This window comes from Oreochromis niloticus, linkage group LG3, assembly GCF_001858045.2.
Source record: "Oreochromis niloticus isolate F11D_XX linkage group LG3, O_niloticus_UMD_NMBU, whole genome shotgun sequence".
Classification (NCBI taxonomy): domain Eukaryota; kingdom Metazoa; phylum Chordata; class Actinopteri; order Cichliformes; family Cichlidae; genus Oreochromis; species Oreochromis niloticus.
Window position 1 is genome coordinate 13,752,178 of NC_031967.2, and position 23,089 is coordinate 13,775,266.

General features: G+C 42.8%; 1 protein-coding gene across 5 annotated transcripts in view; it reads left to right on the forward strand.

Moving 5' to 3' along the window:
* LOC100691919 (ATP-binding cassette sub-family A member 1) overlaps positions 1-23,089 on the forward strand; it is a 176,714-nt gene that overhangs the window by 109,660 nt on the left and 43,965 nt on the right. For all 5 annotated transcript variants that reach the window (XM_013274475.3, XM_013274476.3, XM_025905493.1 and 2 more), the window contains 5 exons: positions 3,624-3,698; positions 7,103-7,272; positions 12,587-12,764; positions 13,908-14,023; positions 17,158-17,302. In XM_013274475.3, coding sequence (XP_013129929.1) covers positions 3,624-3,698; positions 7,103-7,272; positions 12,587-12,764; positions 13,908-14,023; positions 17,158-17,302 — 684 coding nt within the window. The remainder of the gene's footprint in view (positions 1-3,623; positions 3,699-7,102; positions 7,273-12,586; positions 12,765-13,907; positions 14,024-17,157; positions 17,303-23,089) is intronic.

Here is a 23,089-nt window from a genome sequence, read left to right on the forward strand (position 1 = left end):
TCAAACCACACCACCGTATTTCTTCTCCCACTTGGATGTTGTTTGGACTCCTGCGAAATTTCTCTTGGATACGTCGTCGACGCTTCGCTCCCGTACAGGTTAAGACACGTCACCTCACCCTCCAGCCCCAGCAACCCAAATAAACCCATCTGGGCTCTGAGTTGCGATATTGCAACAGTGCGACCTGTTGTGTGCTGACTTGAGTTCACGGTGCAGTTTTCTTGTTATAAGCAATAACTGACCCTCTTATAAAGCACAGCTGTGTTAACAAAAGACCCTTTAAATGTGCTTCCTTCAAGCGCACTATTTAAAATTCTAATAAAATGTATAATCATATAATTGGATCTCACACTGTTCTATGATAATGAACTATATACCTTGATTAGGCCTTAATATAAGTGCAATGTAATTAGGATGTGAGTGTGTTTATTTACCATCTAATGAAGAACATTTTCATTCTAGTTGTGTTTCGCTTGATTCAAACCAAGTTTTCTTACATTCAACATAAACCAAATGCCGCTGAAGTCACGACAGATTCTTCTAAATTTCTACTTTTTAATCTACTGTGATAATCAGGATACATATTTAACATGTCCAGCAGGGTGATTTATAACTAAAAAGCTTCAAAGCTACTCCCAACACCGCTTCCAGGTTTTCCTTGAACCTTTATCAGTGTAAAAAAAAATCAAAGTGACACAGCCGTCTTTGTATAAACATTGCTTTGGTGCTCATTCATCTATAGAAATGACAAATAAATAACCCGCAAGCCATCATCAGCATCGTGTTACGACCCAGCGCTAAATGTTTGGAGCAGTTTTGTGAGTGAAGAGGCTGCTCTCCCTCCTGTCAAGGCTGCGGCTCGCCGCTTTTATTTCGACTGCGCCGCTCCTAATTGGAGCGTTGAGTTCTTTGTTCAGACAGCTTTGTATCTTGGATACCGGTGATGTCACTCGCGGTGGACTTTTGGACTCCGCTGAATTCTCGAACAGTTGAGAGAGAGGACCGAATTCAAAAGGAAGGAGGAGGTTTAATTCCTTCAGATCCATTTTGTTGAGTGTCCATGGCAACAAGCTGCTATTGTCTGAGCGCCGCTGTGAATAAATCGAGAAATCTTGTGCACAAGATCGCACAATCCGGCAAATCCGCTCCCCATACCGCATTACTTAACCTTCTTATTAATGAAGTTCATTCAGCTTCAGGTTTTTTTTTTCCCTGTATTCTTTAACTTCTTCCATTCTGTCTGCTCAGTGCCTGCATCAGGATTCAAACTCTTAGGAATGTGTAGTGTTTTCTTAAAATTCATGCCCACTCACTTGTCACCTCCCCGTGCCTCTCCCTCTGTCTCTCTCCCTCAGAGTCTCTCATTAACATTTTAAATTTTGGACGTTCAAACTACACCATCGCTTTGCCCCCGGGCGTCTCCGGTCTCATCCCTCTCCGAGGCTCTCTCCTCTTGTCTCCCCAGAACCTCGACGCTAATGTGACTTTAATTTGTGCAGCAGCGATGATGTAACTCTAATGGCCGGGCATTAGCCGTCCCAGCTCTGCATTCCTTGTTATTAAAGTGCTACACTGTCCTTGGGAAATGTCTGCTTCTCTTCTGCTGCTCCTGCTGCTGCTCTGCAGGCGTTGCGACGTGAGACTCTTAACTGGAAGTAACGTGTTTTTGCACTCGCGGCCACCTGCGCCAACTGGGAAGTGGGCTTTGAAATTTCTGTTTCATTGCATTTTCTATGTCTAGCAGGTAGAAAATGGAGCTCTGAGAAGCAGGAGGTGGTGGGAATGGAAAGAACAAGAGAGGCTGTGCGGTGGGAAGTGTATAATTAAGCACCCCCTCCCTCCCCCCGCCTCAGAGGAGCCACTGTTTCATGTAGATGGCGTTAATGATACGCAGCTCCCCGAAATGCTTGCGTAACCCATTTTTATTATTTAAATTATTCACAGGAACAAGCCCCTTAATTTAATAAACTGTAAACTTCTCCCTGGCAGATTCCTGGAACACACACATATTAACACACTTGCCACACAGGCCGTTTGACCGCTGAACTACGCGGGCCGCTTTCGGGAAAAGTCGCCGCACACTCGAGTGGCTTTATTGCCGCGTCGTGAGCCATTGCACCGATGGGGTCCTCTGGCCGAACCAGCCTTGTCATTGTCCTTGAGCGGGGGAGAGTTTGTCAGGGATTAGACGCGGCCAGCCGCTGGCAGGCACACTTCTCATCCCGTTCTCAGCGACGGCTAATCCTCAGGACGGCTTCCTATTTGGAGCCACTTGGCACAACTCAAACCTGACTGAAGGGAAAACAGGAAACACGGGCCGAGGTTGCCCGTGCTGCTGCTTTAGGACGAAAGCAGAAGACTTGTTCTCTGCCTCGAGTATGAATAAGTAATGAGCTGGAACAGAGGGGGATGTTATTTAACGCAGATACTTCTGTCAGCATAGATCGGAGTTCTTTCCCTTCTCTCCTCTTATTTCAGGGCGCTTTGCTGAAATGATGTGTAAACACCGTGTTTAGGCGCAGATGTTTCCAGATGTTTCTAAAGCCAGCCACAAGGAGCTAAACAATTGGATGAGTTTTGAACAGAGAGAAAAAATAGTAAGAGGCACAGTATGATCTCCTCGGCCCGTTGTCCTCAGGTAACCGTCTGAGCCGAGCGGCTGGAGAGATCTCTTTTCTCTCTTTTTTCCCCCCCTTCCCACTCCCACTCTCTGTTTCGCTGCAGACAGCCACTCACACCTGAGCACCCTCCTGCATTCTCGGGATGTCTTTCTTGATTTTTCTCCTCTTATTTTTCCCCGCCGCCCCGCCCCTCGCTCTCCAGTTGTCACCTGCACTTTACCTCCGTAAACCTCTCCTCCTCACTCCGTGCCACGTTCGCTACCCCTCCTCCTCCTCCTCCTCTTCCACAGCCCCTCTGATGAAGGCAGAAGTCCAACAGGAGGTCCATTTGCATTTATATCACACATGTAATGTGCTCAGTAGTCTTATGGCCGGGGCCGAACAGCATGGTATCAACACGACACTTTGGGAATGGCACGCCTGTCATCTCGAGCCCTCATCCCAAGGCTCATTTCACATGAAACATGAGTGCAGCAGAGGAGATTTTAATGCAACCTGTCCGGGCTACCATCGCTCTCTCTCTCCCTCCCTCCCATTTTCATCACCTCACCACAAAGCCCGGCTGACACTCTCTGAAAATCATCCCTGTGCTTGTGTTTTATTTGCGACTAAACCCTCTCCCACCCCCTTAAAGCCGATTGGTCCATTTGGTATTTAGGCTGCTTGTGCTAACTGTGAATCTTTATGTCATGCCTGCCATCTTTTACAATTTTACATAATTTAATAAAGCAGTAATGTCAAAAAGAGGGGGGAAAAAGTAAAAAGAATAACAAGGGGACACCCCCAACCTCAACCCCACCCCCTCCACCCGCCACCCCTCAAGTCTGAGGAAAATAAATGGTTCAGCACAGCCCCAAAAGGCTCCCTGGAAATCCTAATTCTCGTGTCTCTCTCTCCCTTCTCCCTCATGTTTTTGCATTTCAAAGAGCAGCGGTGGTCTTCCGAGTGTGTCCAATTAAGTCTCCCAACTCATTTCTTATTTCTTGTTTTCCTCTTCATTAGGATAACGTGACTGATCAGGTCTACCAAAGTGCTGAGACGCTGCTCAAGAACCTGGGAACCAGGGACAACGTCAAGGTATTGTTGTGAATGTACATTACACCGAACACGGGATGAAAGTTTAACGACCGCAGAGGTGAAATCAGCCTCGCGCCGTGCAGAAACAGGCTACAGAGGCAGCGAATGCCCAAACACAAGGCCATCAACTCATCTATCTCACTCAAGCCAATTGCTTGATATAGAATTGTGTTGCTTTAACTGCATAATGAGCCTCATTGTGGGTTAAGACCTGTATAACTGAATTTAAATCAAAAGCAAACAGTGCTATAAATAATTTAGCAGCTACATCCTGGTGATTTAGTCTCTAACTAAACTAAACAAAAAATATGTGATCACTTGTTGCTATTCTGAAGCCTTTCTGCTGTGCTAAACATAAAAAACCCACAAAAAAACCTGCTAACCCAAACTTGAGCTTTCCAAGCGGCGATAAATGAATTTGTGTTTCCGTTTTCCATCTGGTAATGAATTAAAAAGAAGTCTCGAAGTGAGTAAGCACGCTCTGCGAGTTGAGTACATTTGTGTTTAACGCTGAAATACTGCCGAAGCTGTCCTATAAAAGTGTCTCACACTTATATTTCTCATTCTGAGGGAAGAAAATTTGCTTCTCCCCCAGAAGCACTTTGATGCTTAAAGTAGTTTCAGAAGTGGAAATGTGGCTTGCCATCATATCTTACATATTTTTCGCTCTATCACCCTCATGTATTTAGCAGACAAGCTTAGCTTACTATCTGTTATCTCGCATACATCAAATGGTATTTTAGCTGTAGACCTTTCAGAAACTGCTGGATGGGAGGAAAAAAAATAGAAAAAAAGAAAACAAAACAGAAAATAATATCCATTTTTGTCGATCTCCTCTTGTGAGATACAAGAAGAAGAAAGGAGAACACAGCAGCAAGCAGACAGAAAGAGACGTGTGTGTGTGTGTGTGTGTGTGCGCACATTCAGATTTCTCCACGTCCTCCTCTGTGATGCGGTGCTATGTTGGGCTGACACTCAAACACCATCCACTCTTAATTAGCGCTGCACTATCAGCGGGGAGCTCTCCCTCTCACTCCAACTCTCTTTCATCCATTCTTTTTCTTCTACAAGCAGCCTCAAACTCAGGGAATCACTTACAGTAGAAACAGAAGGCGCGCTCAGAAACACAGAACAGGAAATAGCAATGGGAATGTGCATCAGTAGCAATAATATACTGTACTTCTCACTGTGCACACGTGCTGCACAAAGATCTGAAGGACCAACGTGGTCTCATCAATATGCCTATTAGAATACCGAGTTCAGATGCCAGAGTCATACACAAGGCTTTTTTTGGTCCTTTTGATGCATGGACAGGGCGGTGAGAGGTAACCACTTCGTTTTAGAGACTTACAGTACTGTGCAAAAGTCTTGAGCCACCCCGTATTTCTTTGTTTTCTTTCCAGACTTTCTTATATTTTTCTTAACATCCTAGGACCTGGCATCCACCAATGTGGACGTCACATTTTGGGTTATTTTTACCAAAATACAAAAGTTTCCTCTACAAGGGCCTGATATCCACTTACAAGGACATTATACTGCCGCTGTCCTATCGAAATTTAAAACGAATATGTGGATCTCATGTTTCTCAGAAACAAAAATCAGGTGAAAAAAATAATCAGGTAACTCTTTTGTTTTACATTCATCAGTTCCCAATCAGCCCAAATGGCAAAGAGAAATTAAAAATGCATGCCATGAAAGAGTTCAGGTCTTAGGAGGTTAAAGCAATAATTCTCCCCGCTTTTTGAAGGTCTCTTTTTAGTCATTTGCTGCTTTTTTACTCATTGTAAGTCCAGTCCTATCTGACCATTATTTGTTTAAGCCACACAATACTGATCTATGAATCATTCAAGCATCTAAAATGCACCTAACTCAAGGAAGGAATCAGTGTTATGACTTTAGACACTCTTTTACTAGAAGCCTGTAATAAAAACATATTCTTTCAATTTCTTTAGTCCAATATATGAAAGAAATTGCAAAAAAACAAAAACAAACCAATTTTACAAGATCTGGGCTGAAAGTCAGTGATGCAGAGATAAAACAGTGAGTGTCTACAGCCATCTGTAAAACACAGTGGAGGCTCTGTCATGGTTTGGGATGCATTTTAATCAGTGATGTTGGGGATCTAGTCAAAATCGATGGAAATATGAAGGAAAGTACCATCAGATTTAATCCGAAATGTAACACCATCTGGAAATGACCATCTGTCGTTGATTGGCAATGGCTTGACAAGAGCTTGATGCCACGCACACACACTGCTAATGCCGTAAAAGCAGACCTGAATAGAAAACCAAACAGTGCAACACTATCAGTTATAAATGAAAGTGTTATTGAAGAAGTGTGGGATCATCAAGACAGCCAACATCCAAAGAAGAGCTTTGAATGTCCTTCAAGAAGAAATCTATTCCTGAAGATTACTTCAAGAAATGACAAGAAAGCTGCCTCAGAGAGTTCAGACTGTGTCGAAGAATAAAGGCAGTCATGCCAGATATTGACTTTCAATGTGTGTTTTCACATTTCAGTAATTTTCCTGCTAAATGTCCCAATTTTCTATGAAAATATAAAGAAATGATGGGTGGCTAAAAACATTTGCACAGCACTATACTCGCTGCATTAGGAGGTTGTAGCAGAGCTCATGATAGTCAGCCCAGAGATTATGACTCACATCCCTTTGGGACCTTTTTGTTTTGCTCTTTTTATTGACTGAAAGAATAAAAAGCCGTTTTTTGTCTTTTTACTCACGCTTCTAGAGTTTCGCACAAGTAACTCTGCACGTTACCGCGCACTAATGCCACAACCTGCTGCGCCAGGCTCCACATCTGAAGTACACCTCGTGCATAAAGCGAGCCACATCAGCAGCCTGGATAAGCAGCATTAATTGACGCCCCGCTAATGAGATCCGGATAGTAGTAAATCCGTAAATGTCACAGACAACTCTTTACAGTGGTGATATTTTGCCCTTTCTTCTGTTACACTAAAGTGTTCACACTGTGTTTGCTCTCTGGTACTTTTGTTGGTGTCACTGGTGCTGCTGCTAAAACACAGCCAGCAGACAGATTCTGCCCTGATCTTTTATTCACTACCTCACTGGGTAGTTAATTTCTCCCTTTTCCAAAGAAAGCAACCTCAGAATTAAGAGGGCACATCCTTCACCACTGACCTGTTCCACAGTTTAAAAAAAATGCAAAGAAAAAGACTGTTTTCCAGATTAGAATTGAATCTTCACCTCTCCACGTCGTCTCTCGGTTATCTCTCCATTCATAACCTGCTTGTTTTATTTTATTTTTTCTATTATTTGTCCAGGAGTCTTCCATGACATTACCTGATGTAGTTGCTAGGAGACATGGGAAGCAAATGCAAACCCCTCTACATGCTGTTCTCTGTACCAATTGTCTGTTCCACTGCAGGTGTGGTTCTACAACCAGCTGCGGCACGCCGTGGTGTCCTTCTTTAGCGTGGCCAACAACGGCATCCTGAGAGGAAATCTGCCAGCGGGACAGGACCCGCGCCAGTACGGCATCTCCGTCACCAATCACCCCCTCAACCTCAGCAAAGAGCAGCTCGCCAGTGCGGCCATGTGAGTCATCAGGCAAAACAATAGGGGTTAAAGCTTTCTTCTTAACCTCTTTATTAAGTTTTTGTTTTGGTCCATATTAGGAACAGGGCTTCTAAAATACCGAATAGTACATCATTTGGTTAGTATAACTGTCCAGAAAGGTAGTGTAGTGTTAGTACCTCACAAGAAAAGTAAAAATTTTCTACATTTGAACTTGCTGAACTTTGTAGAGTTTCCATGTGCAAGTCCAAAAAAATAAAACCAACAACCCACGCACATGGAGTAAAACTGTGACTCCAGATTACCTTTAGATGTGGATGTGAGCCTGAGCCTTGGTTTGACTCCAAGCACAAGCTACTAACAGTATGCTGGGAGAAAAAACCCCAGCCTGCAGTTTTCTGCCAGCCTTTTGACGCGCGCTGCTACTACGATGCATTTTCTCATGTTTGGAAGAGCCGATTTTTAATTTTCTGACACTGCATTATGAGATGCAGAAGAAAGAGAGTGAGAGAGAGACTGATGGTGACCGGGGAACCGCGACAGATAAGGCAAAGAGAGAGAGGGGCAGAGAAATGAAGTGAGGGGGAAGAAAAACAGCATAGACTGAGGGAGAGCAGATGAGTGGGAGACAATAAAGTAGAAGGCAGAGAACAGACAGATAAATGAGGGATCGCTTCGAGTGTGCGTAGATTTGGAGGCCCATGGGAGTTCCTCACGAGGGTGTACCATTCCCTCCCCGCATGCTTTATCTTAGGGCAGATTTCTATGAGAGCTGGAGATTAATGACGTGCTAAATCATAATATATTGGCTCATACCATTCGGATATAATTGCTTTCTGTGTACGGCTCTGTGTTGTGTTCACAGCTAGTGTCTTTGAGCTGGATTGTATTCCTTAACGTCATCACTTTCCCGTTTGCAGTCCTCAGTGTGAGCGGCGCATCTACTGTAAAGTAGTCAGATTACGTCCCTCTGCAGCACATCATCCTACAGTGCCACGACCACAGCTCGGTAACTGCATTTCCATTCCACTTTTCCCCCGCTGCTCCAGCTCTCTCCCTCGGTCAGGTGTTTATGTGGTGATCAGGTGCTGACGACAGGCCTGAGTTAGAGAGGGGGAGACAGCGCCGGGGTTAGGGATAATTACAATATCCTGTAGGTTCAGGATGAGCCTCTTCTGCTCTCTCGAGCAGTCCGTGCAGAGCGTGAAGACTGCAATTTATGAACTGAGATTTTCAGATTGCCTCGGACACTCCTTCACCGCTGAATAAGAGCGGACATTGTAGGAGGGGAAAGGGCCATGGCTTCTAGAGCACCTGACTAAGCACAATTTGAAGCTCCACTTATAGAAATGTATATTTTATGACCATGGATCAGATGGCAGGGTGCGATGCGAAAGGTTTTTCTTATATTTACGAACCAAAGAGACTTGAGACCTAAGCCTCTTTTATTTCTGTGAACAGATCTTAGAAAGTGGCAGCATGTAGCATCGGTAAGCTAGCAGACACAGAGAGTTGTGCACATTAAAATAGAACTGAAGCGAGTAAATATTTTGCTTTACTCTAGCACACCTCTTTTTTAACTCAGAGTGGTTTTTAAGGGGGGTTTAGGGTTTAGAGTCACAGTACTGTGCAAAACTCCTGAGCCACCCCTCTTACACATACAAAACAGCACATTTCTCCCTGTTTCCCTTCCTTATGAATGACTTCTTCACAGCTTTCCATTTCTGATGAACAGTAGATGAATCAGCTGACGTCTCTCAGGTCCTGTGTCTGGTCTTTGCCGTATATTTTTTCACTGTTTCCTAAGGACATTGCTTTTAGATACTGCACATCTGCTGTAGGTACTTTTTAGACTTTCCACTTCCTCTTTTTGTCCTCCACTTGTCCTATTTCCACACATTATTTAAGGACACGCATTTCACACCGTGGTGAGATGTACCATGTTTTGTGCTAATGGCTTTTTAGGAATTGCCTCGTTGGTGCAAAAATACAATTTTGGGCCTGTCAAATGTGTTATCTTTGTAATTTTTCATAGTCTCAGCTACAGAAATGTGAACAAATGTTGAACAACAAATGTTTTGTGCCCTGAAAATGTCCAAGTACAAGGACTGAATATGAGTGAAAAAGAAGCCAATGGCAACGTCCAAAGAAAAACTCGAAAAAAGCCACAGACAGTCACCAAAGGCCAAAAAAAGTATCCCGCCTATCTTGTCAAAATATTCTGAAATGCACCAACCTCGGCCCTAAATGAATCCCTGTCACTGACACTTCCATTATGTTATGGTGAGACCACGGCTAAACCTGTAATTTCGATAATAATTCATCCCCAATGACTTGCTCCCTTGCTAGCTTTTGGACACCAGTATTTCACTGCACCGTCTAATTTGAAGTGACACTCCCCTCTAGTGTACTTCACAGCCTATTTCAATGCAAGCGATGTCATGAGCCACAAAATTGTGAAGGGCTGCGCAGGTGGAAAGAAAGTCGATGCTTACACCCACAGAAATTACCACTTCATTCCCACAAGGTCTCCGTGCTTTCTCTCGCGTCGGCACAGAAATGGAGCCTCGCGAAATGTCAGCGTTGGCACCGTTTCATTATTGAGAGATATGCATTGCTTCTTAATTGCTGGGGAACATCAATTTGGCAACTGACAAAAATGTCTCATCTTGCCGCGCTTTTGAATTTGATGTGTAATTTATTTGCAATCAACGAATTAAGACACTTTCTGTTCTTGCTGCTGTGCAAAAGTATACCATTGATAATGTGCACATCACACAGCTTACCCTATGATTGTCTCTGGAGTTCTCTACCTACATGTTGCTTTATAATAGAAATAATGACCCGAGTGTTGTGCAGCCAATTTGTTGTCTTGTGTTTTTGGCATCCTTTTAGCATAACAATCCCCTGCAGCCACCCTAAATAAAAAAATAATAATAAAAACTTAAGGAAAGCAACACAAACTATAAAGCTTTACTCCCACTGCACATCTTTCCTGCACTTCCATTAGTAGTTAATTAGCAGATTGCTTGTCCTCTTTTCACAGCAATTAACCACCTTCAAGCATTCAGCCTGGGATCATTCACAGCTTTGTCCCCTACATTACCTCCCCACCCAAACAGAGCACGCAGCCCTTGAAAACTGCTAGAAATGTGGGCTGGCACGCACTGCTGTTAATGATTTCATATTTACGTGTTCTAATTGCGCCTGGTTGGCGATGATAAATATGGACATGTAGCCACGCAGGGTAACTTATTTCATATGCTAATTAAGCAGCAGGAAGACTCGTGAAAGATTATCAGGAGGCAAGGGGTGAGGATTTGGGAGGGGTGTGGGGGCAGCTGGGGTGGTCAGAGGAACAGATCGCAGCTTTATCCAATGCTAATTGAGCAGACACAGTAAAGGACACTTCCAAAGGTAGCGTGGCATGAATAAAGACGCACGGCAGGGGAAATGAAGGTCAGCATTTTGAAGGAGGAAGGAGAGATTTGTGTGTGACACAGATATTGTTGTGCATGAAAAAGTCTTCTAAGATTTTAGGATGTGCTGTTGGACAAGCTGGAAAGAGACAAAAAGGAGCCCTAAACATGTCGTGGTTTCAGAAGGCCGGTGACATTTAAAAGCTTCTTTTTTTAAAGATTCTATCAGGTAAAAACAGCAATCAGTCAGTGCTGTAAAAGCTAGGCTAATTTAGACATCAATACTAACAAGAACACTGAAACATTAGTTATCTGACTTATTTTTGCAGGTGTAGCGAAATTAGTTTAAATGCATCGTTGCCTAGTGTTAAATTTGATTATGTCTTAATTACAGGAAATGAGCCAAAAGTTGCTCTGACATTGTTTCAAGTGTCATCGGGCTCATTTCCTGATAACAGCGGGAAACAACAGCAAACCTGCTGATTTCTAACAGAAACTCTTAAAGCTGGTTTTATACACATAAAAGACTGAATTTCGCCCACAGGACAGTCCGGACTCTTCCACGCCTGTTCTTTATTGTCATTGATGTCACAGCGGTGATGGCCTTGTGAACGATATTAGAGGTAGTAAATAGTGCTTTCTCATGAAAATAGAAAACCAAGTGCGCCCATATTCCCCAAGAAGTACATTAAAATACAGTGAATACCTCATAAGGATGGAAAACCGAAGGTTCATGGACTGCAGTTCTGTATTTCATAAAGTCTGTTATTATATGTGTTATATCTCTCATACTGCAGTTCATGTGGATGATTTTATCCAAAGCACCTTACAGGCCCTGGGGACTTACTTCGTAGCTTTGGAAACCTAGTAGGTGCCACGGACTGATAAAAGATGGACGTAGCAAAAACGTGATGCGAATCAGAAAGCACCCAACAGCTCAGTCACACTGGAGTTAAAATAGGATGGGAACCTTCTTGTGACTAGGGAAAATCTGTGGTCGCCCAGTGAATGCACTGAATTTTGTTGCCATCAGAGGTAGATTGCAAGTAGTTGGGATGGCCAGAGGTTGTGCCAGCAACACTGATTACACAGGTCACCTGGTGGGAGGCAACTTGTCTCCAAACTGTCACAGTCTGTCTCAGTTTAGCAAATAAGTGGAAGTCGCTTTGAAGATGGCAGCTGACTGCGAGTGGGAACAGACATTTCAAAAGCAGGGATCGCGAAATTCTGCTGCACAGCAACATCTGTTTTTCTCCAGTGTGACTGCAGCATTACACCTACATTCTTTCTAATGGCCAGCAGGGGGCGATTTCTCTCAATGCAAAATAATTTGGGGTTCTATAGAAATCTGTCAGAAAACGATCCTTTGGACTGTGACCTCAGTATACATGTTCCTGATGGGTTTATGGTCCCAATTGCTTGTCTATAATCTCAGGAGGTCAGTCTCCCTGGACCCGCTCCACCTGCGCCGCTGCCGCTTTACACGTGGTCAGCCTCCGGACCTGTGGTGGGGGCGCAGGCGGAGGCCGACACAGTCCTATTTCATGTCCCTCAGTTTCTCAGTCAGATCATCAAGTCTCTTTGAAAACACCAAGATGGTGACAGTCACAATCCTTAGCTCAAGGGTTTGAACATAAAACTAAAAGAGTTTAAAACTAAAGGGTCACGGTAGCTGTGTCCATCTTTTATATACAGCCTGTGATACTAGACTGAATGTAAATTCTAATGATTTTCTTTGTGTGCTCTATATATTTTCAGAGCCAACGTAGTCTGCATCACCTCAAAATCAAACTTTTTATTTAGCCCCATGGACAAAGTTTAATATCCACTGCTATGTCAAAGTTTCTTTTTGCCCTGGTGGACCCCTAATAGTTCGCCAGTCAACTTTTCCTATGCTGTGTCCTCTTCAATCACAGGGCCACAACCTCCACTGACGTTGTGGTGTCCATCTGCGTTATCTTTGCCATGTCCTTCATCCCTGCCAGCTTTGTCCTCTTCCTAATCCAAGAGAGGGTGAACAAAGCCAAGCATCTGCAATTTGTCAGTGGAGTAAACCCAGCTGTCTACTGGTTGGCCAATTTTGCCTGGGACATGGTAAGTACCAGCTTTATCTGACAGCTGTGTCTGCACCTCAAATATTCTGTCTTTCTTAAGCTTCGGCTCTGTTACCCGACCCATTAAAGCCAGGTAAATACTGTGTAATATGTACTATAATGTGATTCACCCCAGCAGTTTTCGCCTGCTTTATTTTATACTAGCCTTGTAATATACTACTTTGGGCCTTTTTTTGCCCACCTAAGGCTAAATGTAAAAATATCCATCCACTGTAATTGACAATGTAGCTTTGACACCGCTGGCTACTGGGAAAAGCTTCACCTGAGACACAGTTATTGGCTGAGGCGTAATTATCGACAGCAGCTGCCCCTGCTGGTTATGCTCAACAGGCTTACCAGCAGTTTCCCCGAGGCATAATGGAAGTAAACATTTCATCAGGTACCTTTGGTAAAGAAATTGCATCAGGACACTCATCATTATGGTGGATAAATGCTGTCTGGGTGGAAGACAAATGCACCTAAGGAGGCTGTCTAATGATTCTAGCCCGAAGCTCTCCGCATTACCATGCACGCTCTATCAACAATAAGGATATTACAGTGAATGTAGTCTGAAAGCTCTTTAATATTTCAGTCTAAACTTTTTCTGTAATAAACATGTATCATTGTAACCTGATACATTGTATGTCTATTATCTGCAGCATTCCATTTATTCGCCAGGGGGGATATTAATCCAAAGGGTGATTATATAATAATAGCATCATCAGTTATGTTTGTTTACTTCTGTAGGGAAAAAAAAGTCGGGTAGTAAAAAGCGTCCTGTCTGGTTTGATTTGAAGTTGAATGGATTTAAACAGTCGTTGGATAAATATTAGTCTTAGATCAAAATTTTATAGCGCCATTGTACATGCATTCAATTCAGCGTGTCACTGAGCGACCGCTTGCTTCAAACACATGAGAATCAGATGGCTCTGTTATTCACTGGATTAATTAGAAAACTAAAGCCGGATACATTCGCTAATTAAAAAGTCATCTACACGTTTTATAATTACACGGTCTTTCAGCTGGCGTGAAAAAAAAAAGAAAAGTCATACCGCTTTAACGGAGTCGTAACCACCCTAAAGAGTGACTTTTTAAGCCTGCACTGGCCTCTGCTTTATTTTGGCGTGTTTGTTTGTGTTTACAGTGTAACTACATCGTCCCCTGCTTCATCGTGATTGTGATCTTCCTCGCCTTCCAACAGCAAGCCTATGTTTCCCCTCCTAACCTGCCGGCTTTGATTCTCTTGCTTATTTTTTATGGGTGAGTAAATTAAGAATATATCCTTCCGATATTCATTCATGAAATCATTTAAAGCAGTTTACTCCACATCATGTGCACCGTATACTTTATTATACATTTTTTCGTTGCGCACTTAATGAAATCTACAGTCTCTTTACATGACGTGTTTAAATAAATATTAAAATTCAAAATGTCAAATGCGTTAGTGCATTGACATAATATTCATTGATTGACTTCTGAACACTTCAGGTATCCACAATAGAAAATAGAAACAATAGTCATACTAGTGCAGGTATTGGCTGAAATGTAAGTTCTTGGTTGTAATATTTTGTTGGCCTATCTTTAGCTCTGATGACAGCATGTTAGAGGTTTGCCGTGACAAAGTAAAGGGATTAAGATCTCAGTGGGGTTAAGGTGAGGTCTCCACTGTGGTGGTCGATCCATCTGTGAAAAGGATGTTTTACTTTCACTGAACCAATCTTTCACAATTTGAGCCCGATGAATCCTGGCATTGTCATCTTGGAACATGTCCGTGCCGTCGGGAAGAAAAAGAAATTCATTAATGGAAAAACTCTGGTCGATCAGTAAAGTCAGGTAGTCAGCTGACCTCGTTTTTAAGGAGATAACGTTGCTGAACCTTGACCAACTGAAGCAACCCAAGATCAGGCTTGTACTGTAAGCACGAGGCGTGATGGATGCATCACTTCACCCGCCTCTCTTCTTAACCTGATGTGCCCATCACTCTGGAACAGGGCAAATCTGGACTCATCAGACCACATGACTGTTTTCCATCGCTCCAGAGTCCAACCTTTAAACATCCCTGGTAAATTGAATTGGGTTTTTTTTTCCCAAGCAGCCTCACTGATAAGTGGTTTTCTTAAGGCCAGACAGCTGTTTAGTCCTGATCCCTGGAGTTCTCTTTACATTGTGTGTGTATAAATGCTTTTACTTAGCTGTGAGTTCAACTATTAATCTTTGATGATTCAAGTGACCTCTGATGATGATCAGATATGATTTTCACATTTCTTCTTTGGAGTCCCTTCAGCCTTTTGTACTGTGTTCGATAGTTTAACCCAGTTTTAATAGTTTCAGTAAACTCCCGAATTGCGTTCTTTGCTTGATACAGACCCTTAAATCTGACCCTTCTGAAACAAAGAACATCTTTTCCACGACCACAGGATGTGTCTTTTTATGTGGTTGTTTAAGAAATGAGAAGCTACTCACTTCGTCAGTCAGTTAAGGTTAAATAAGCTGTTTCCAGCTGAAACGTGTCATTATATTACATTTTAGAGATCAACCACAGAAATTAAAGCCATGTTCAGCTGTGGATGGAGTCATCAAAAATGCATTTAACCACCTAAAAAAGGTGCATAATGTCCATTTAGACCACTTCCATTGCTTTACCTGATGTCAGCCAACTTTCTGATGAGGAAGTGAAGCTGTTTCACTCCACCACACTCAATGAACAAAAACAGTAGTTTTCCAGTAATTCAAAGTTTGTCTGCTGCTGCTTCGATCCATTAGTTAGTGTTACCATGTGTTTGTTTTTTTTAAGGGATAAAAATCGGCCACGCAAAAATTACACTCGGTAAACCAGCAGCTCCTGTTTTCTGTGAGGTAAAAATACAGGAAGCAACAGACCTGTTCAACTCACACATGCAACTTTTAGACTTGGTTAAATTATTATTCATTGTTGAACCAGCACAGTCCTTTCCACGCTGTAGGAGAACTGAAGTGATCGCTCCCTGAAATTACACTGATTTTATAACATTAGTTGGCACTACCACAGAATCAAGCGTTAGCTCACTTCCACACTACTTACACTTCCTCAGGCACTTTGCTCATTTGAACTATTTTCCCCAAAGAAGATGACATTTGGCAACTTCCTCTCCCCTGTACTCTTAATGAACAGTTTTGACACCTCACAAAATGTCAGTAAATATGTGGTATGATGACCATTTGAACAGGTTCTAGCAGGCAGTAAGATGTACAGGTAGAGACCACCCTTTTGTTGCATAACCAATCAATTTGTCCTGAAAGGCGGCCTGAAGTATGACAGAAACCATTCAGTTCAGAAAAAGGGAACAAGGGTTACTCCTTTTAATGTGTCCAATGGGTAAATAGTTATCTGTCACAGTGTCAAAAAGTCCCACAAAGCCAGAGTAATCTAAGAACTGACCTTTATGCCGCTAATCTTTATTTGTTATCTAAAAAATCTTTCATGCAGTGTGTTAATTAAAAGTTATTTTATACGTTTTTTCTCAATATTTTGTACCTTGTATAATACTTATAACACTTCCATTGAAAGATGTACCAGTGCGCGACCTGATATGTTAGCTTTGTTTATGGATCATCATTAATAATGCTGGTCCAGGTTCAACATTACAAACACTGGTCATTGGACGTGACACACACCAAACCCTAACTCCTTAACCCTAACTAGAATCACGTCCCAACCCCCAACTCTAACCACATCGGTCGGCTTTTTCCCACCCTGAAAACCTCTGATATCATAACATTATGATTGGTCAGGAAGAACACCACCGCAGATACCCATATGGCATATAGTGAAGGAGACATGCTGTATAGCGTACCTCATAAAAACCGGTCTGTGTGTTTCTCAGAGTGAGGCTGCAGTCTTTTTCCAAAGATTCCTAATCTAAAAAGAACTGAATCAGAAAGTTACACACATGCCTCTGAAGTAGGTCAAACTGAAACTCCAGCACTTGAGTAAATGTAATGAGATCAAAACGTGTTACTTTCAAATTACATTCAAAGGTCTGGTTATATCACAGGGGTTGGCACCGTGGCACCACAACACCAGTGCCTCACTTGATCTGCTTGTGATACCGAGCTTGAACCGCTGACTGCCGAGCGTGGGCAGCATTCAGTTTGCAGTGCTTTCATGGGTCACTTACTGAAAATGCAAATGATCAGAGGAGGCCATCAAATGGTACAGCTGACCTGGTAATCCGCATTCATGAATCGAAAATAGCAAGGATTCAGTAGCCGCTAGCACGATATTTGCCATTATACAAATTACCCTCGTGGAGAGTTTAATGAGCATGGATCGCACTGGAGATCACCTTTGTTATTTTAACTTCTATATTTTATATTTTGTAACATTGTTTTACTTTGGTTTGTGTTTTTTAAAGCTGGGCTATCACGCCCATGATGTACCCGTTCTCCTTCATCTTCAGCGTGCCCAGCACAGCTTACGTGGTGCTGACCTGCATCAACCTCTTCATTGGTATTAACAGCAGCGTGGCCACCTTTATCATGGAGCTCTTCGATGATGATGTAAGTGTCATCCTCACCACACGCTCACACACACACATCCACACATACAAAGTCTGTGCGGATGGAAAAGTAAGAGACACACATGCATGCATGCACATTTTTAACGCGACAGGCGACACACTTCCTGTGAAACAGCAGGCGCAGACTTTCAGGCTCCCGCGGCTGCATAAAAATGATATTTATGCAGAAGCTATAGCTGCGGATGGCTAATTGACTTGAATCATAGATAAACGCTCAGTGTTTTTCCATTTTTTTTCCAAACCAAAGGCTTCCTCGCACGCGTGGGTGGGGTGTGTGCCCACCTGGTATAACTTTTAATATATTTCCTTTATCCTCTCAAGGATTTTTCAAAGGAATTATTTTGCCTATTCTTTTTAATGTTAAATCGTTTGCTGAGAATTGGGTCTTCAGAGAACTTTGCTCATCCATCTTTCAGCAAGTGTTCATTTTAACTGCAAGCTGCTCCAGTCTCAGTGGAATCAAAAGACAAAGACACCAAAAACGAGCTAAATAAGAAATGCAGAGCTCGGTTTGGAGAGAGAGAGACTGTCAGTCATTGTACTGTTTTATTAGAATTTAAATAAATTACGTAAAAAAGAAAATATGTGAATACACAATTTGTGTAAACAACCAGGACTCAGACAGCACAACCTCAAGTTTTTTAAACAATTTCTCTACTTTTCTGACATCTTTCTCATTTGTTCTCTGATCTCAATAAGTCTAAACGCATTTGCAGCCTTAATTGTTATTTGCACGATTCCCATGCATCGCCCGCTCTCTCATTTGTTTTTTTCCCACCTCACCACGTATTTTTAGCCTCGTGCTGATCAGTCATCCCTTGTCAACAGACACAAGAGCACGGTGCTGTGACGAGCTGCGTTTGCATCTGATGCTTCATCAGAATGTCTCCCACATCCCCGATCCGCCGCTTCAGACGCAGCGTAATGTCGTCTCAAAGACTCTTGCCTCTGCGCAGTCTGCCCCCTCCGACACGCCTGCCTGTGACTTGATGTTTCTTCTGGCGCCCGCTCCGTGATGGCATGGGATGTTTCCTGTCTCCTAATGAGGCGGCCTCATTTGCATCGTGATTTCATTATCACCGACATTCATTATCAATTTGTATTTTTCATGAGCGCGTCTCTCCTCCAAGAAAGTCACTGTGGCCATTTTGTTGTGTCTGCATTCTCTTTATTTATTGATGCGACGTTAGCGGAGCGTATTACTCATAAAGGGCGCCATTCCCGATAATTTAATGGACAGCGCGTTGCCCACGGGCCGGTGTAAAGGGACGGATTTACTGCCCACTTCTCTCGATCGAGGCATTAGGAGCAGCGTGTTTCTCTGAGACTCGATGGGGACAGAGGTCCCAGATAATTCTGCTAATCTGACCCGATTTCGCCGCTGATAAGAGTCTGATGGGTCAACATCAATCAACTGACATGTTACAGCTCTCCAGGTTTCCATGTCTCCCCCAGTTCAGAGCTGATATCTCCCCGGAACAGACTCTTCACAAACTAGCTAGCGCAGATATGACAGTGCCCCGACGTGCTCCAGTTCACCAGAAACGGCAGATCCTGCACATGACAGCTCTATCCAGCCTTCTCCTCTCGCAGCTTCTGCGATTTCAAAGCTGCGCCTCATCACTTTCAGGCTCCTCGGCGGCGGCGGCGTTAGTTAAACAGTGTCGCTCAAAAGTAAAGCTTCCGGCTTTCAGTCTGTTTTCTGTTTTCAAGCATCGGGTGAATCTAGATCCCTTTTGGGCATAGCACCATTTTTCCAGGGGAGAAAATGGAAAGAAGGAAAAAAAAAAATAAGAGTAGCAGAGTGGGAAAGCAGCGCTGCAGTGTTATAGACTTGGTGCCCTAGTTTTGTCTTGAGACCAATGGGAGATTTTCTTCCCCTCAGGACTGTCCAACTCCCTGTGGATTGCATCAATCCCAGCCTGCCTTGTACGCTTGAAGCGCTGTCTGAGTCAATACTTCCACCACGTGCCTCTAAGAGATAACCGCAGGCACGCATAGATTTTCCAGGATAAATGTATAGGTGTGGCGGCGTGGCCAGGTACTGCTTACCTCATGTAGTGTAATTGGAGTACATTGTTTTAAGTCCAGAAGAATTTATCGACGCTGTGTTTAAAACAGGCAAAGGTTTAATGTAGTCGATTGCTCACGACAAAACTCCTACAGTATCTTAAAAACACATGAATATCATCTCTTGAAAAATATCTTCCCCAGCTGTCTGAGCCATACATCCTCTGTTTGTCTCCTTTCATTGTGATTCGCAGCATTATGAATGAAGCCACGCTGTGGGAATAAGCACATGTAGGGATATGGGTCAGATAAGCACGGCGCAGACAATACCACCTTTAAAAACCATTTGAAAATGATTTATGGGCACATAGCGCAAACACAAGGGGGGAAATTGTCCGGCGTTTTATCATCTTCGACAAAGAACCTCTTAGATCTCCTTGATGAACACCCAGTCAGGAGAAGATATGTTATTTCATGTATCGATCTCAAATTAGGTCTCTCTGCTTTTTGCATTCCTCTGCCAGACGGATGGGCCGCTCTCAGCCAAGGTCATTGCTGTTGTTTATTTATTTGACTTTCTTATCTCTGTTTAGGCTTAGTGTTGAATGTAAAGAATAGAGGTGCCTTTAGCAAATCCCCCGATGCTTGCATTTGAGTGGTTACATACATTGTGAACATCCTGGGGGATAAAAATATGTTTGCAAACGCCAAGAAAAGAACGTTAGTGTCAACTTTGAGGGTAAACTTGTTTTCTGGATATCCTTTCCTCCATATACGGTTAGTAAAGGCAATCAAGTAATTGGCTACAGAGAAAATACTAATACACAAATATAAATTAATGATTTAAATGATACAATTTAACCATTTTTCTTCTTAGTAAGCAGGCATCAAGTGTTCAAAAAAATGTTGGTGTGACCAATAACACGTTGCACCAATTTTTGTTGAATATGCATTGTTATTGGAGCTCTTCTTACCCTCCTGTCCTCAAGCAAACGTATAGATGTAGATAAAAGAAATGATGAATTGCTGCTGAACATCTAAAGACGTCTAAAGGTTTGCGTCGACATCGTGATCAATGAGACCTTTTCATCACGGTCTTGGATCTGCCCGAGAGAACTAGGCCAGCGAACACTTATTGTAGTGTGTAAGTTTGTAAGTTGGATTGTTGTTCGTCTCATTGAGATGACCTCCAACACATATCGGAACATTTCCTGTTACGAGGTGTATTTTACAGTAAATATGTTAGAAAGAGCATTTTATTATTATTCCATCTTATTTTTTTAATGACAAGGACCTTTCATACAAGGTATCCCCATATAGTCATGGGAGAAAGAAACGTACACCTGTGTCAGTTCTGAGGTTTTAGATATCCTTTGCAACACATTTTCACTCTTTTCAGACATCCTGTTGTACAAACCGGATTCCAAAAAGGTTGGGACACTAAACAAATTGTGAATAAAAACTGAATGCAATGATGTGGAGATGGCAAATGTCAATATTCCATTCAGAATAGAACGTAGGTGACAGATCAAAAGTTTAATCCGAGAAAATGTATCATTTTAGAGGAAAAATATGTTGATTCAAAATTTCACGGTGTCAACAAATCCCCAAAAAGTTGGGACAAGTAGCAATAAGAGGCTGGAAAAAGTAAATTTGAGCATAACGAAGAGCTGGAAGACCAATTAACACTAATTAGGTTAACTGGCAACATGATTGGGTATAAAAAGAGCTTCTCAGAGTGGCAGTGTCCCTCAGAAGCCAAGATGGGTAGAGGATCACCAATTCCCACAATGTTGCGCAGAAAGATAGTGGAGCAATATCAGAAAGGTGTTACCCAGCGAAAAATTGCAAAGACTTTGCTGTTATCATCATCAACTGTGCATAACATCATCCGAAGATTCAGAGAATCTGGAACAATCTCTGTGCGTAAGGGTCAAGGGCGTAAACCCATACTGGACGCCCGTGATCTCCGGGCCCTTAAACGACACTGCACCGCAAACAGGAATGCTACTGTAAAGGAAATCACAGAATGGGCTCAGGAATACTTCCAGAAACCATTGTCAGTGAACACAATCCACCATGCCATCCGCTGTTGCCAGCTGAAACTCTACAGTGCAAAGAAGAAGCCATTTCTAAGCAAGATCCACAAGCTCAGGCGTTTTCACTGGGCCAGGGATCATGTAAAATGGAGTGTGGCAAAATGGAAGACTGTTCTGTGGTCAGACGAGTCACGATTCGAAGTTCTTTTTGGAAATGTGGGACGCCATGTCATCCGGACCAAAGAGGACAAGGACAACCCAAGTTGTTATCAACGCTCAGTTCAGTAGCCTGCATCTCTGATGGTATGGGGTTGCATGAGTGCGTGTGGCATGGGCAGCTTGCATGTCTGGAAAGGCGCCATCAATGCAGAAAAATATATTCAGGTTCTAGAACAACATGTGCTCCCATCCAGACGTCATCTCTTTCAGGGAAGACCCTGCATTTTTCAACAAGATAATGCCAGACCACATTCTGCATCAATCACAACATCATGGCTGCGTAGGAGAAGGATCCGGGTACTGAAATGGCCAGTCTGCAGTCCAGATCTGTCACCTACAGAGAACATTTGGCGCATCATAAAGAGGAAGGTGCGACAAAGAAGGCCCAAGACGATTGAACAGTTAGAGGCCTGTATTAGACACGAATGGGAGAGCATTCCTATTGCTAAACTTGAGAAACTGGTCTCCTCGGTCCCCAGACGTCTGTTGAGTGTTGTAAGAAGAAGGGGAGATGCCACACAGTGGTGAAAATGGCCTTGTCCCAACTTTTTTGGGATTTGTTGACACCATGACATTTTGAATCACCATATTTTTCCCTTCGGATGATACATTTTCTCAGTTTCAACTTTTGTTCCGTGATTTATGTTCTATTCTGAATAAAATGTTGACATTTGCCATCTCCACATCATTGCATTCAGTTTTTATGCACAATTTGTTTAGTGTCCCAACTTTTTTGGAATCCGGTTTGTAGATTTGCTTGGAATCTTTGTCCTGTTAAATGATCCAGTTTCAGCCAAGCTTTTGCAGACAGATGGTCTCACATTTGGAAGACCAAAGAGTTTTGCAGTCCTGTGGCTGTAAAACAAGCCTAAATCATCACCCCTCCACCACCGTGCTATAAAGGCTATTTCCCCTCAGTCAGCATTCAGCAGTAATTGGAGAGCCAAAGCTCTAAACTCATATAGAAGCAGTGAGGATGGAGTTGTTGTTAAATGAAGAATGGCTGTGTAATATGTCATGTTCTGTAGTTCCACCGAGGTTGCATTTGCATGATTTTAAGCCCTGATACATCAAACCTTAGAACTGATACAGAGTGTACTTTCTCTTTAGCATGGCTGCAGATCTTTAGCTATATTTGGAGCTACTGTACACTAGTATCTTTGTCGCCTTTGTGATCAGATTTGCTCCTGGCTCCAATGATCATGGGGATAAGGAGAAGCAGTGAAAGCAAGAGTGCAAAAGCTAGATAAGATCAGTAATACATCTGTCTGCCTAATATGGAAGCAGCGTGTGGTTAGCTTAGTATGAAGGCAGGAAGGAGCTAGCTTGAGGATGCCTGTAAGTTACTAAAGCAAGGCAGATATACAGCAGCAGCACCATACGTATTCTTAATGTGCACAGGCTAAATGTGCCCTCACTGTTTCCATTCCTTAAGCTAGAAAACAAACACACCTCCTTGTCAACAGTTTTATTTTTGGGGATTTTTTTCTTGGTCTGCC